Source organism: Ursus maritimus, unplaced genomic scaffold (genome assembly GCF_017311325.1).
Source record: "Ursus maritimus isolate PB19 unplaced genomic scaffold, ASM1731132v1 scaffold_29, whole genome shotgun sequence".
NCBI classification, from domain to species: Eukaryota; Metazoa; Chordata; class Mammalia; order Carnivora; family Ursidae; genus Ursus; species Ursus maritimus.
Genome location: NW_024425452.1, coordinates 32,829,575 through 32,842,731, shown reverse-complemented (window position 1 = coordinate 32,842,731; position 13,157 = coordinate 32,829,575). Strand labels below are relative to the sequence as shown.

The 13,157-nt window shown below is 33.9% G+C and overlaps 1 protein-coding gene across 2 annotated transcripts in view; it reads left to right on the top strand.

Moving 5' to 3' along the window:
• The window catches only part of IBTK (inhibitor of Bruton tyrosine kinase), a 93,001-nt gene that overhangs the window by 25,103 nt on the left and 54,741 nt on the right, over positions 1 to 13,157 (top strand). The window contains exons 6-11 of one of the 2 annotated variants that reach the window (XM_040643698.1): positions 1,105 to 1,275; positions 4,528 to 4,645; positions 4,731 to 4,911; positions 6,937 to 7,060; positions 8,879 to 9,056; positions 11,963 to 12,137. In XM_040643698.1, the coding sequence (XP_040499632.1) occupies positions 1,105 to 1,275; positions 4,528 to 4,645; positions 4,731 to 4,911; positions 6,937 to 7,060; positions 8,879 to 9,056; positions 11,963 to 12,137 (947 nt within the window). Of the gene's footprint in view, positions 1 to 1,104; positions 1,276 to 4,527; positions 4,646 to 4,730; positions 4,912 to 6,936; positions 7,061 to 8,878; positions 9,057 to 11,959; positions 12,138 to 13,157 lie in introns of both variants that reach the window. The other variant, XM_008684873.2, reaches the window with a different exon arrangement.

The window sequence follows — 13,157 nt, the reverse complement described above, 5'->3', positions numbered from 1 at the left end:
TGAGCTGAAGGCAGACACTTAACTGACTGAGCCACCCAGGTGCCCCATAAGTCAGACTAATTGCAAAACCTGGTGTTTATTTTTTTTTTAACTTCTCATGAAAGTATTTGTGGTCTAAAAGTTGAGCCAGGGGGGCGCTTTCATATCTCAGTAGGTTAAGCCTCCAAATCTTGGTTTCAGCTCAGGTCGTGATCTCATGGATTGTGAGATTTAGCCCTATATAGGGCTCTGCACTCAGCGAGAAGTCTGCTTTAGATTCTTTCCCTCTGTTCCTCCCCACTCTTGCATGTATGTGTGTGTGTGTGTGTGTGTGTGTGTGTGTGTGTGTTCTCTCTAAATAAATAACTTCTAAAAAAAATTAAAATAAAAGTTGAGCCTGTATTTTCATTGTATAATCACTAAATTGAGTCTTATGGTACTGAAACTTGGTGCTAATTAGAAGAAACCTAATAATTATTGCATTCAATAAAGTTGCCTCAGTAGGTTATTTTTAAGGTAAATTTTTTGGACGGGATTACTGGTATATTTATCTATTAAAGGGTGCTTTAAAAAGAAGAAAGAGCAATGACAACAGTTTCCATTTTTCATGGATTTATTATGTTCTAGGCGTCAGTGATGCTTTTCATACAGTATAATTACCTTGACTTAAGCCTCATAGCAACCCTGTGAGATTATAGACATTATTATCTTCATTTTATGCAATGTCAGAGACTGTTGTTTTTCATACTTACCAACTCATTTACTCCTCACACCTGTATTTTCCTGTATTTTTATTTTTTCAATACATCAGTGAATACTTCGGCTGAAGAGCTCCCTTTTTTTTTTATACCAACCAAATTTGCACTTGGTGTATAATAAAGGCTCAAAAATCATTTGTTGGATTGAATTATTTTACTGAAATGTCGTACTGGGGTTTTGTATTTTACTCATAAACCAATGTCCACATCCTGTTAAACTCACCTATCCCTTGGTAAATTGTAGAGTTACCTATGATAGATCAGCCATTTATTAGTCATGTCATTTTGGATATAGTATCACCAGATTCTACTTGTATTTTTGTATAAATGGTTAATATAGTATACTAAAGTTAACTTTATTTTGTAGATCCCTAGGCTTGTGGAAGGACTGAGTGGTCATAATTGTTCCCAAGTGGCAGCTGCTAAGGATCATACTGTTGTACTGACTGAAGATGGATGTGTTTATACATTTGGTCTGAATATTTTTCATCAATTAGGAATTATTCCTCCACCTGCAAGTTGTAATGTACCCAGACAGGTACGCTTCCTTTTTTAAAACAAGGTGACTATTTGCTATAAAACCTGTATGGACAAAAAGATGACACGTATTGATATGCAACTTATTTTACTTGTATTTAATGGTATATACTTTATTTTTCACAGGAGACATTAAGCATAGTACAAACTAGCATTTGTTTGGAGTAAGAGAGAAGGCACTTGGGAAATTAGGCCCTAAAGGGCTTTAGTTTCAACTTTTTAAGTATTTACAAGCAGAGGGGCGTCCACAGTTTTGGGGTTTGAAACAAATAATTTTGAGGCCCTCCTTTAGAAAAAAATGAAGTTTGTAAATACAAAATGGCCATGTAAGTGAGTTGCCCAGAAGACTAAGCTTATTGGCCTCATGGAAAATCTGCCTCTGCACCGAAAACATGTGGCAAGTTTATGTGAGGGGACATGGGTCCAAAAGCCACTGTTCTTTGTTCTAATTTCCCCCTCCCATTTGCATATCCAGTACCAGAAGGTACCCTTTACTCGACTTCACAGACCTAGTTCAAAGAACTAAGACTGGTGCTCTAAATTAATATGTTGATAGAACTATCACTCAATAACAAATGAGTTTTCAGCTCATAAAATTTTGTGTTTCAGAGGTGAAGTTTCTTTACTGGTTTAATCCTCTGAATTTAAAATTATTATTAGAGATACATTTTTTATTAATAAGCTTTTAAATCTAATGCTTTTCCGTTCTGAACTAATGAATCAGTTTCCATTCTGGACTAATGAATCAATAGGAATTACTGAGAAGTTGTTAGAGGCTCTGTCTCCAATCTGTGGCACCTTTCCGCTGGAAGATATTTAACCATTTTGTAGATTTCTTTACAAATGGTAGATTTCATTCCTGTTTTTTTCGGCTATCTTGGAGCTTTAGGTTGATATGGACATATTCAGTATTCTCAGTTACTTTTGGACCCCCAGGAGCCATTTGGTGATGTGCAGAGACATTTTTAATTGTAACAACTGGGGGTGGGAATGGGAGTGGTGCTACTGACATCAGTAGGTAGAGTTCAGGGATGCTGCTAACCCTATAGTTTGGTAGTACCCTACAACAAAGATTCATCTGGCTGAAAATGTCAGTAGTGCCACGGTTGGGAGACCCTGAATATGTCCAATATTTTTTCTTTTATTTTTTTTTCATTTTCTTTTATTTTTTTTTGATATAGTAAATGTACTCTTTAATCCCTGTCGCTTGATTCATTCATTCCCCAGCCTACCTCCCCTGTGGTGACCACTAGTTTGTTTTCAGTAGTTAAGGGTCTCTTTCTTGATTCGTCTTTGTCTCTCTCTTTTTTTCCTTAGCTCATTTTTTTTTCCCTTAAATTCCACATATAAATGAGATCGTATGGTATTTGTCTTTCTCTGGCTATTTCCCTCAGGATTGTGCTCTCTAGCTCTATCCATGTTGTTGCAAATTATAAGATTTCACTCTTTTATGGCTGAATGATATTCCATTGTGTGTACACACACACACACACACACACACACACACATCTTTATCCATTCATTTATCGATGGGCATTGGCTGTTTCCATAGTTTGGTTATTGTAAATAATGCTGCAATAAACACAGGGGTGCATGTATCCCTTTAAATTAGTGTTTTTATATTCTCTGGGTAAATACCTAGTAGTATGATTCCTAGATCATGGGGTAGTTCTGTTTTTAATTTTTTGAGGAGCCTCCATACTGTTTTCCACAATGGCTGCAATAGTTTCCATTCCCACCAGCAGTGGAGGAGGGTTCCCCTTTCTTCACATCTTTGCCAGCACTTGTTATTTGTGTTTTTTATTTTAGCCATTCTGACAGGTGTGAGGTGGTATCTTATTGTAGTTTTGATTTGTATTTCCATGATGATGAGCATCTTTTTATGTGTCTGTTGACCATCTGTATGTCGTCTTTGGAGAAATGTCTGTTCATGTCTTCTGCCCATTTTTTAATTGGATTATTTATTTTTTGGATATTAAGTTGTATGAGTTCTTTATATTTTTGGGTACTACACTTTTATTGGATATATTATTTGCAAATATCTTCTCGCATTCCGTAGGTTGCCTTTTAGTTTTGTTGATTATATCTTTCATTGTGTAGAAACTTTGTACTTTGTTGTAGTCTCAGCAGTTTATTTCTGCTTTTGTTTCCCTTGCCTCAGGAAACATATCTAGAAAAAAGTTGCTGTGGCCAGTGTCAGAGACCTTATGGCCTGTGTTCTCTTCAAGGATCTTTGTGGTTTCAGGTCTCACATTTAGGTCTTTAATCTGTTTTGAGTTCATTTTTGTATATGGTGAGAGAAAGTGGTCCAGTTTCATTCTTTTGCATGTTGCTGTCCAGTTTTCCCAGTACCATTCGTTGAAGAGACTTTTTCCCATTGTAAACATTCATTCCTCCTTTGTTGAAAATTAATTGACGATATAATTGTGGGTTTATTTCTGGATTTTCTGTCATATTCTATTGATCTATGTGTCTGTTTTTGTGCTAATACCATACTGTACTCATTACTACTGTTTTGTAATATAACTTGAAATCTGGAATTATGATACCTCCAGTTTTTGTTTTCTATTTTGATTGCTTTGGCTATTCCTGGGATGCAAGGTTGTCCAATACTCGTGCAAGAATCAGTGTGATATGTTACATCAATAGAAGTCATGTGGCTGAATATGTCAATAGTGCCACTGTTGAGAGACCCTGAAAATGTCAAATTTAAAAGTACTGTATTTTCTGATAGAATGAGAATGCCTGTTTTCCATATTGCTTGTTGACAGGTTGGCTGATTTGGTTTTTCTACGATGCCAATTTTTTATATGTTAAAACTGCTGACTAAAGTGGCTACATCAAAATATCTTGTGTTCTGAGAAGAGTTGGAATCTCAGTGTTAGTACTAAGATCTATTAGTGAATTCTGCTATTAGTACTTAAGGGGGGGGCCGCCTGGGTGGCTCAGTCGTTAAGCCTCTGCCTTCGGCTCAGATCATGATCCCAGGGTCCTGGGATTGAGCCCCGCATCGGGCTCCCTGCTCCACTGGGAGCCTGTCTCTTCCTCTCCCACTCCCCCTGCTTGTGTTCCCTCTCTTGCTGGCTGTCTCTCTGTCAAATAAATAAAATCTTTAAAAAGAAAAAAAGAATTTAAGGAGGCACTGGTAGTTAGTATGGCATGTATTTGCTACTCTGGTCTACTGGGTCTTTTAAAAATTGTACTAGTTCTTAATAATATAATAAACCGCTGTCTTACTTGTCTTTTTGAATAGATGCAGGCAAAATATCTGAAAGGAAGGACAGTCATTGGAGTAGCAGCAGGCAGGTTTCATACAGTGCTGTGGACTAGAGAAGCTGTTTACACTATGGGGCTAAATGGTGGACAACTGGGTAAGAAATTTTGGTGACAATATCTGAAAAATAAATTGAATTTTTAAAATGGATATTTTGTGATTTACTTGTGTAATTTTTTTAGGTTATTTGCCAGATCCCAATGGAGAAAAGTATGTAACCGCTCCTCGTCAGGTCTCTGCCCTTCATCATAAGGATATCACTTTGTCTTTGGTTGCTGCAAGTGATGGGGCCACAGTCTGTGTTACGACAAGGGGAGATATTTATTTACTTGCAGACTATCAGTGCAAGAAGATGGCTTCCAGGTATGTGTATTTTTGTAAAGAAATATAACTTTAATAATAATTCAGTTGTTCCAGCAAAACTCTTATCAGCTTTATGCTATGCTCTGGAGTGTCAGAGGAAGAAAACTGGACAGAGAAAATGTAAAACTGAAAGGGAAAGTCAAGAGTTTTTGCCTTTGATGAGTTTAGTCTTTGACATGCATCCACGGAACATATATAGAAGTTCTCTATAAATTGTAAAACAGTATTTCTGAATTACATTTAACATATGGTTAAATGTGACCTCTAAATTTCCTTCTTTTTTTATGCTTCAGGTGCATAGAACTAGATTAATCATAATTCTGGGTTTGTGATACAATCATTGTTGGTTCTTGTGTAGCCTTTTTTTGTTATGCACCTATTTATTTTGAAAAAAGTTATATATCATGGATTCTCAGTCCCTGTGTTTATAACTAACTGATATATTTTTTATCTTTATATTTGTGTAGCCTTTTGTTACCTGAAAGTAAGTTATGGTACTATGCAGTAAATTAGCAGTTGGTTGGCACATCAAAAAAGCTAGGTAATGCAGGGACTCATAGAGCTAAGGTTCAAGTATGGATGGGTCCGCCAGTTGGAGTTCCCTAGCTTTTGTGCATAAACCATACCCATAATGTGTCATCTGTGATTTCATTTTGAACAGTTTAAGGAGCAAGCTCTTAAAAACAATTGTGAGGTAAATTAATATGGTAAGAGTCCTTTACTTTTCATATATTTCAATCTTATATAATTGATCCATTTCTGATTTGACAGCAGTTTTTTGTTATGCATTTTTGTGTCATTCCAAAGTATTCAACTTTCCTAAAAAAATATTCTTTTCAGACTAGTATTTTATTAGTTCATTTAGTATCTCATTCTATAATTATGGTAATAAATATAAGTGGAGGAATAGATCTTGGAACAAATAAGATGAAATCAAATACCTGGAAGAGTATAGCTCAGTTAGTGGAAGCAATAATGTGCCAGAATTCTAGAGATTAGTCATCTAATTTTTAAATAAGCAGTCAGGGTTTTAAATTGAAATTGGAGTGCAACAGAACGTGCTTTTGCTATTGTAAATGAGATGGTACTTGATAAACAGATACCATCCACAAAATAAGCTGAAATAAGCTAATGAGCAGAGAGTGTCAACCATCAGTTTGTCACAATTCAGCTTCTGCGTAACAATTGGAAGGGTCTCAGGTGTAGGTCATATTTTAGTTTTAGAAACGTGAAAATGTGAACATAAGTGTTTCTTAGAACTGGCAGACTAGGCTTTTTATCTGAGCATGAGGTGATTTGTGGGATGTTAGGTTTTGTTATTGATTAACATTTACAGAACTTGCCCTGATAACATTAAATTACATAAATGTAAGTTATATCCAGGTTTTAAATAAGAAATTTTTTTGTTATAGATTGTTATCTTGAAAACTAAAAATCTTTTAATGCAGGCAAAATATCTGAAAGGGAGGACAATGATTGGAGTAGCAATAGGCAGGTTTCACACCGTGTTATAGGCATATCACATGTATAGATATAATGAAATGGCTGGTGGATGAGTTATTAAATTAGTAATATTACTGATGATTTTCCTGATAGCTGTAGTAGTTTAGGGTTGCCCATATTTGAAATTAAGGATTTCTATTTCATTTTGAGGTTTAAAGTTTTTCTTGTCTGTTAATATGCAAAATATACACTTAGGAGCTTTTAGTCTTCATCACTTATTTCAAGTAGAGTAAACATGTGCATTCTCAAGTGGGGCTTTAGGTGTCGAAAGTGTGTATACATATGGGTAGAGGCATTTGGGAGGAAAGGACTTGCTGTAAAATAAATGGCGATTGTATAGGGAAAACTTACAGAAGGAGGGAACTAAGGTTACCACAGGCCAAATCATCTTACTTCACCTTTCATAATAATCACCCTAGATTATTGTTTGATTAGTCATTTCTTTAAAATTGAGCATGTGGGAAAAAAAATTGGGCATGTGTATTTTAGAGAACATATTAATGAATTTTCTTTTTTACCTAGACAACTGAACTTGAAAAAAGTTCTTGTTTCTGGGGGGCGAATGGAGTACAAGGTTGATCCTGAAAATTTGAAAGAAAATGGAGGTCAAAAAATTTGCATTCTTGCAATGGATGGAGCTGGAAGGGTGAGTGTATATTTATGCCAAAGTGTATTAAAGTAATTTTGTTCTGAGTTGATAGCTATGAGGGACCTGATAATGTGAACATGTATTACTATGATAATGATGATTCCTGTTGACTTTGTTTCTCTACTTATTTTTGACATCCAGTACTAATTAGTATGGAGCTGGTATTTCAAAGAAAGTTTGATGACATTTAACTCATGTTACACAGTACAGCTTCATTAAACTGTAGTTTAAAATTTCATTTTCTGTGCTTAAAATGGAAATAAGTAAGGAATTTTGATGGATTATTTGGTATGTATACTGAGTACTGATGAAGATATTGAATTGCATAGACAGATATTTTATATAACTGCTCCTTAAAAAAATTAAAAGCTAAACAGGCGATATTAAAAATTTGATGCATAAGTAATTAGAAAATTTTTCCCAGATTTAATTTTAAGCAAATGTACACATAATGTATATTTTTAGAGATTATAGCTGTCATATATAAAAGATAATACATTCCTAGATCACTATAGGAAGAATCTCTAATCTCTTTCCATTTAAGTGGAGTTCAGTTTTAGTTCCCTATGCAAACATATCAATACATTTCTCTAATGAAATTGTTAAATTAAAAATATATTATACATAGTAACACAAAGAATTTTACCCCATAGCTGGAAAAACAGATTGCCTTCTGCTGTTTGCTTATCAAATAGAAACAACTATGAGAATGTTTTCTGAGGTTTATAAAGTGCTATAAAATTTGACATTTTGGAAATTGAAGAATTAATCGTAAAGCTCCACCTACTGGTACTTAATAGGTATAAATCTGTAGTCGGTCATTTTAATTAGGGAACTATATTAGAATTAGACCTCTAATTTTGTACTAATGGAAGCAGTGGCATGGGATTACATAAAATAGTGGATATAAAAAACATTTGACTCTAGGATGTTGTTTCATTTATATTAATATGGATCTAGTTTATATCTCTGGATTGTTACTTTCTGGAAAATTAGAATCTTATTATGAAAACCGATCTCTGAAGCAATCGATCAGTATAGTCTTTTTTTTTTTTTTTAACACATAACTTCTGAGTGACCTTGGCAGATACCATTTTGTGTTTTAGTTTTCTTAAATTTGAGGGGAATTGAACTTTTAAGAATCAGCAGTATTAATTTTTCAAATGAAATCTTTCTTGGAATGCAAATATATGAAGCAGACAAGAGTTACTATTCTGGATAAAGCTGGATTGGGAATCTCAACACCGTACCTCTCATTATTCTGTCCATCCCTGAGCAGCAGTTCTAAGTCATTTCTCAGGAATACTAAGGTTTGCAGAACCCTTTGGAAGCCATTGAACTCTATTATGATTTTTCTGTTAAGATTTTGTTTTAGTTGTATAATTGGGTTACTCATACATCTCCTTTTTTTCTTGAGAGTTGAAGTTTGGATTTTCAATAGGGTGATTTTCATTCTTGCAAACAGATGGTACTACAACCAAGTCTGATAACTAAGTTTTAGCTTTTATATTTTTTTCTCTAGCATTGTAGCAGATCGGTATGTGAAAAACAAGTAGTACTGAATATTACTTCTTAAGAGGAGTGTCTTTGAAATATTTTTAATGCTTCATGTTTGCTTGATGTACTTTTTCTGAAAGATAGAGTTCTTTAAAAAATAAATTGATTTTTATAGTAATCTTTTTCTGTGAAAGAATGAACATGGAAACATATTAATCAAAGCTTTTGTTTTAGAGATATTATCTCTTGATTTCAGTTTTTGGTTGTTCCGATGCTGTATGGGAATATATATTCCAATGTAATTTGGGTTTATTTTAGGTATTTTGCTGGAGATCAGTCAGCAGTTCTCTGAAGCAGTGTCGATGGGCCTATCCACGCCAGGTCTTCATTTCTGACATTGCTTTAAATAGAAAAGACATTTTATTTGTCACACAAGATGGAGAAGGATTTAGAGGGAAATGGTTTGAAGAAAAAAAAAAGAATTCTGAAAAGAAAGGTCAGTTCATATATATGAATAGTGCATAAAGTACCTTTCAGTTGACCTTTAATTTCACAAGTATTTATCATTAGGTTTGACAAGTGTTATTAGGTTTTACCCTTAAGTCTCCTCTTTTGATTTTGGTTTGTGTGTGTGCAGGTAAACAATGAATTCAATTCACTTAAATCTGGTTTTCCATTGTTTATCTGTCTCAATATCCTGAGGTCATGATGCATACCTATCAGTAACAGTAGGTCACTATTTGGCTCTAGGGCCAGGGAAGTGTAAAGTTTAAAGAAAAAACTTCCCAGATGCTTTTGAACCATCTTCCAAGCTCCATTTTTTTCTCTTCTTCCCTAAATTGAGAATTGAGTGGCTTATACTATATATATATATATTTTTTTTTTTTTTTTTACCCACTTGTATATATAAAATTAAAGTTGTTAAAAGGTACATTTCATGGCTTAAAGGGAAATTATGGGAAGAATAAAGTTTTTATATTGAGAATTTTAAAAAATAAAAGTAGTTATATTAAACAGTTGTTGAATAGAGATAAGTTTTATTTCATTACTTGATGAATAAAGGATAGCTTTAAATTAAGATGCCATCATTGAGAATAGAAGTTATTCATATATAGTTCAGTCTTAATTTTACCAGATTATAAATTTATAAATTCTTGGATTGCTTGCATTTTTTTTTTTTTTTTTAAAGATTTATTTATTTATTTATTCGACAGAGATAGAGACAGCCAGCGAGAGAGGGAACACAAGCAGGGGGAGTGGGAGAGGAAGAAGCAGGCTCATAGCGGAGGAGCCTGATGTGGGGCTCGATCCCAGAACGCCGGGATCACGCCCTGAGCCGAAGGCAGACGCTTAACCGCTGTGCCACCCAGGCGCCCCGCTTGCATTGTTTTTTAACTTAGATTATCAACTTTTTTCTTTCATCCATAATTATTTCCTGTTGATTTTTCTTCTGGAAAAACTAGAATTCATTTACCTCTTCACAGTTCATTGACCCCACCCTAACCATACTCAAACGGACTACTGCAAAAAAATGTTTCCATATTTGTACTGTTATTTCTTTTTATCTGTTCTTAACTGATTATCAGAATGATCTTTTAAGATCTGATTCTAATATTCCTGTGTTTAAAACTCTTTAATGGTTTTCTCACTTCCTAAACATTGTTCTGAAAGCTCCTGCTCTGACCCTTGTCTATGTCTCTTGTCTCTGAACGCCCTGTCATTTACCACTCACCAGTCACGTTGACCTTCAGGTTTTCAATTTTGTTCAGTAGTCCCAGGGCTTTTTCTAATTTTTCACATCTCAGCTTTATTTCTACTTCATCAGAGATATTTTCACAGATTCCCTCAATCTAAATTGAAGTACCCTGTTTCACTTTTCATATTCCCTTTGCATTTTCATGATGCAAGTCATTTTTACTTGTTTTTATGTATTTATCTTTGTGATTAACTTTTCTAATGCTTACCTCCTATCAGACTTTAAGATGACAAGGACCTTAACTGTTTCACTGTATCCTTAGCATTCAAAATATTTCCTGACACATAGTAGTCCCTTATTAAGTCATCTGTTGAATGAATAAATCAGTTATTGTATGCTAAAACATATATAAGGAACATTTATAATTATTCAGAAAATTAAAAACATATACTTCAAAATCATAAAGCCACAGTTAAGTGAGTAGCGATTTGCTGTACTTCTTTTTTTTCTTATAGATTAGACAAGTCTGTAAACATTTAAAATTGATTTGCTATGTGTCAGATATAGGGCTACACTTTATTGATAACAACATATATGTAAGATGGGCCCCTATTTTCAGACATTGATAAGTTTGTAAGGACAATAGACATATATATATATATATATATAACTCTTTACAGTTTACAAATACTAATATGCATATGTTAGGTTTTTTGAGAGCGTAGAAATTGCAATAATTGCATGTTTGGGGAAGATTAGCAAAGCCCCATAAGACTGAAATATAGTGAATTTGAGAGAGTAACCAAAATGCAGCTTTGATCTCTAAATGTTGGAAGTCTTGGAATTGTATCTTAGTCATATTTAGTGGTCTAAAACTGAATTCATGATCTCATGCTCCCACGTTTGCTTTTTAATGTTTTCTATCTAAGTAAATGGTTATCTTTGACATCTCACATCCCCCCACCTCTATCTCCTATCAGTCACCAAGTTTTGTCACTCTGTCTCAAGTCTTTCTGAAATCTTTCCACTTTCCTCCACTTAATTGCTACAACTTCAGTGTAATTTATTCTTTTTTGGACTCTTATTAGTTTCCTAAATGATATCTTTGTCATTATTTTTAGTTATTTTCAACATTCTTCCTATTGCAGCCAGAATCATTTCTTTGCATGCACATTTCATACTTGTTTCATAGCCTTCATCTGACTTGTAATGATATAATCATTTGTTTAAATGTCTGTCTTCTCTGCTAGATTGTGTACTCCGAGATGGTAGGGACATACCTATCTTGTTCACTACCGTATCATTAGGGACAGACTGAGGATCACTGTAATACTTGGAAACAAGTGAACATGCAAAGAAATTATGAAAATGCTAACTTTACATATTTTTAATGCAAGCTGAGGAATTTTAGAAGCCAGATTTGCTTTTTAGAAAGATAACTTTTGTTGCAATGTGAAAGATGTTTTTGTTGAAAGGGATAAAACCATGGATAATTGAGAATTGAATAACCAAAATTTCCTGTACAATACCTGTACATAGGGGGCAAATTATGTTTGAGAGAGAGGATATAGTTCTTCAAAAGGACTTATTATATATGAAAGATGTTTCCATATTTTTAATTGTTTTTCTATTTTCTTTACTCCTAAACCATTTTAAGAGTTTCAGTAAAGCCTCCATTAATGGGAGTTTATTTTTCTTTTTAGCAGAGATTTTATCAAATCTTCATAATTCCTCATCAGATGTGTCTTGTGTCTCTGATATAAATAGTGTATATGAAAGAATTCGACTTGAGAAACTTACTTTTGCCCATAGAGCTGTTAGCGTCAGCACAGATCCAAGTGGATGCAACTTTGCAATCCTGCAGTCAGATCCTAAAACAAGGTACACTTGTATATATTAAATTTCATTTTTAGAAGGAATAATCCCTGGGTTTTCTTTTTTTTCAGTAGCTTCTAGAGCAAATTTAATTGAAATGCTTTTGCTAAGACTTGTAGAGGCTTTAGACATAAAATCATGTTACCTGGATAACTCAAAGGTGGAATTTGTTATAGTGGGAGTGATAAGTGTTTCTCTTAGTTTGTAAACTGATATTTATTGAAAATATTGAAGATATATGTGTATATGCACAAATTTTATATCTTAGTACTTTATGATGTATTCTAGGTTCTCAGATTCTGAGAAATATAAATATTAAATAGTTTGCAAAAATTTCTAACACTTGAATATGATAATTAACAAAAGAAGAGGTAGTATAGAGTGATCTGTAGGGTAGGTAATCTCAGTGCAAATCTTTTCTAAGTCACAGTAGTAGAGAGATGACAGGTTAAGATAAATATCAAGGGTTCTACTGGAAAGAAGTCCTAGAAGTAGGGTGACCATCCGTACTGGTTAGCCTAGGTCTATCCATATTTAGCACCAAAACTCTCATTTCCTGGGAAAGCTCTCAATCCAGAGCAGACCAGGAGGATTGTTTCCCCTACCTGGAAGGGTGAAATGTGGATTGGGAAGGTGTGATAACCATCTTACAGTACTGAAAGAACCAGGGTTATGGACTGATTGTATGTCTGTATGTGTATTTACCTTTATCTTTACTTTCCGAGTTTCTCACCTATTCTGAATTTGACTTGAAGTATTTGCTCAGTTCTTTGTATATTTGGTTTTCTTCAGTTAAAATGAAAGGATACAAAAGGTTGAGAACTGTATTCTTTTTTGGATGTTTTTATTTTTGTAATCATTTGTGTTTAGTTATAGTCATTTAAAAAATTTCTATGAAATAGTCATTTGAATTTATATTCTGGTGTTTCCTTATAGAAATCGAAAACACTGCTTTCAAAGGAAAACTTAAGTCTTGTCATTTTAGTTCAGGAGAAAAATATAAAAAGGAATAAATACATTTTAAAG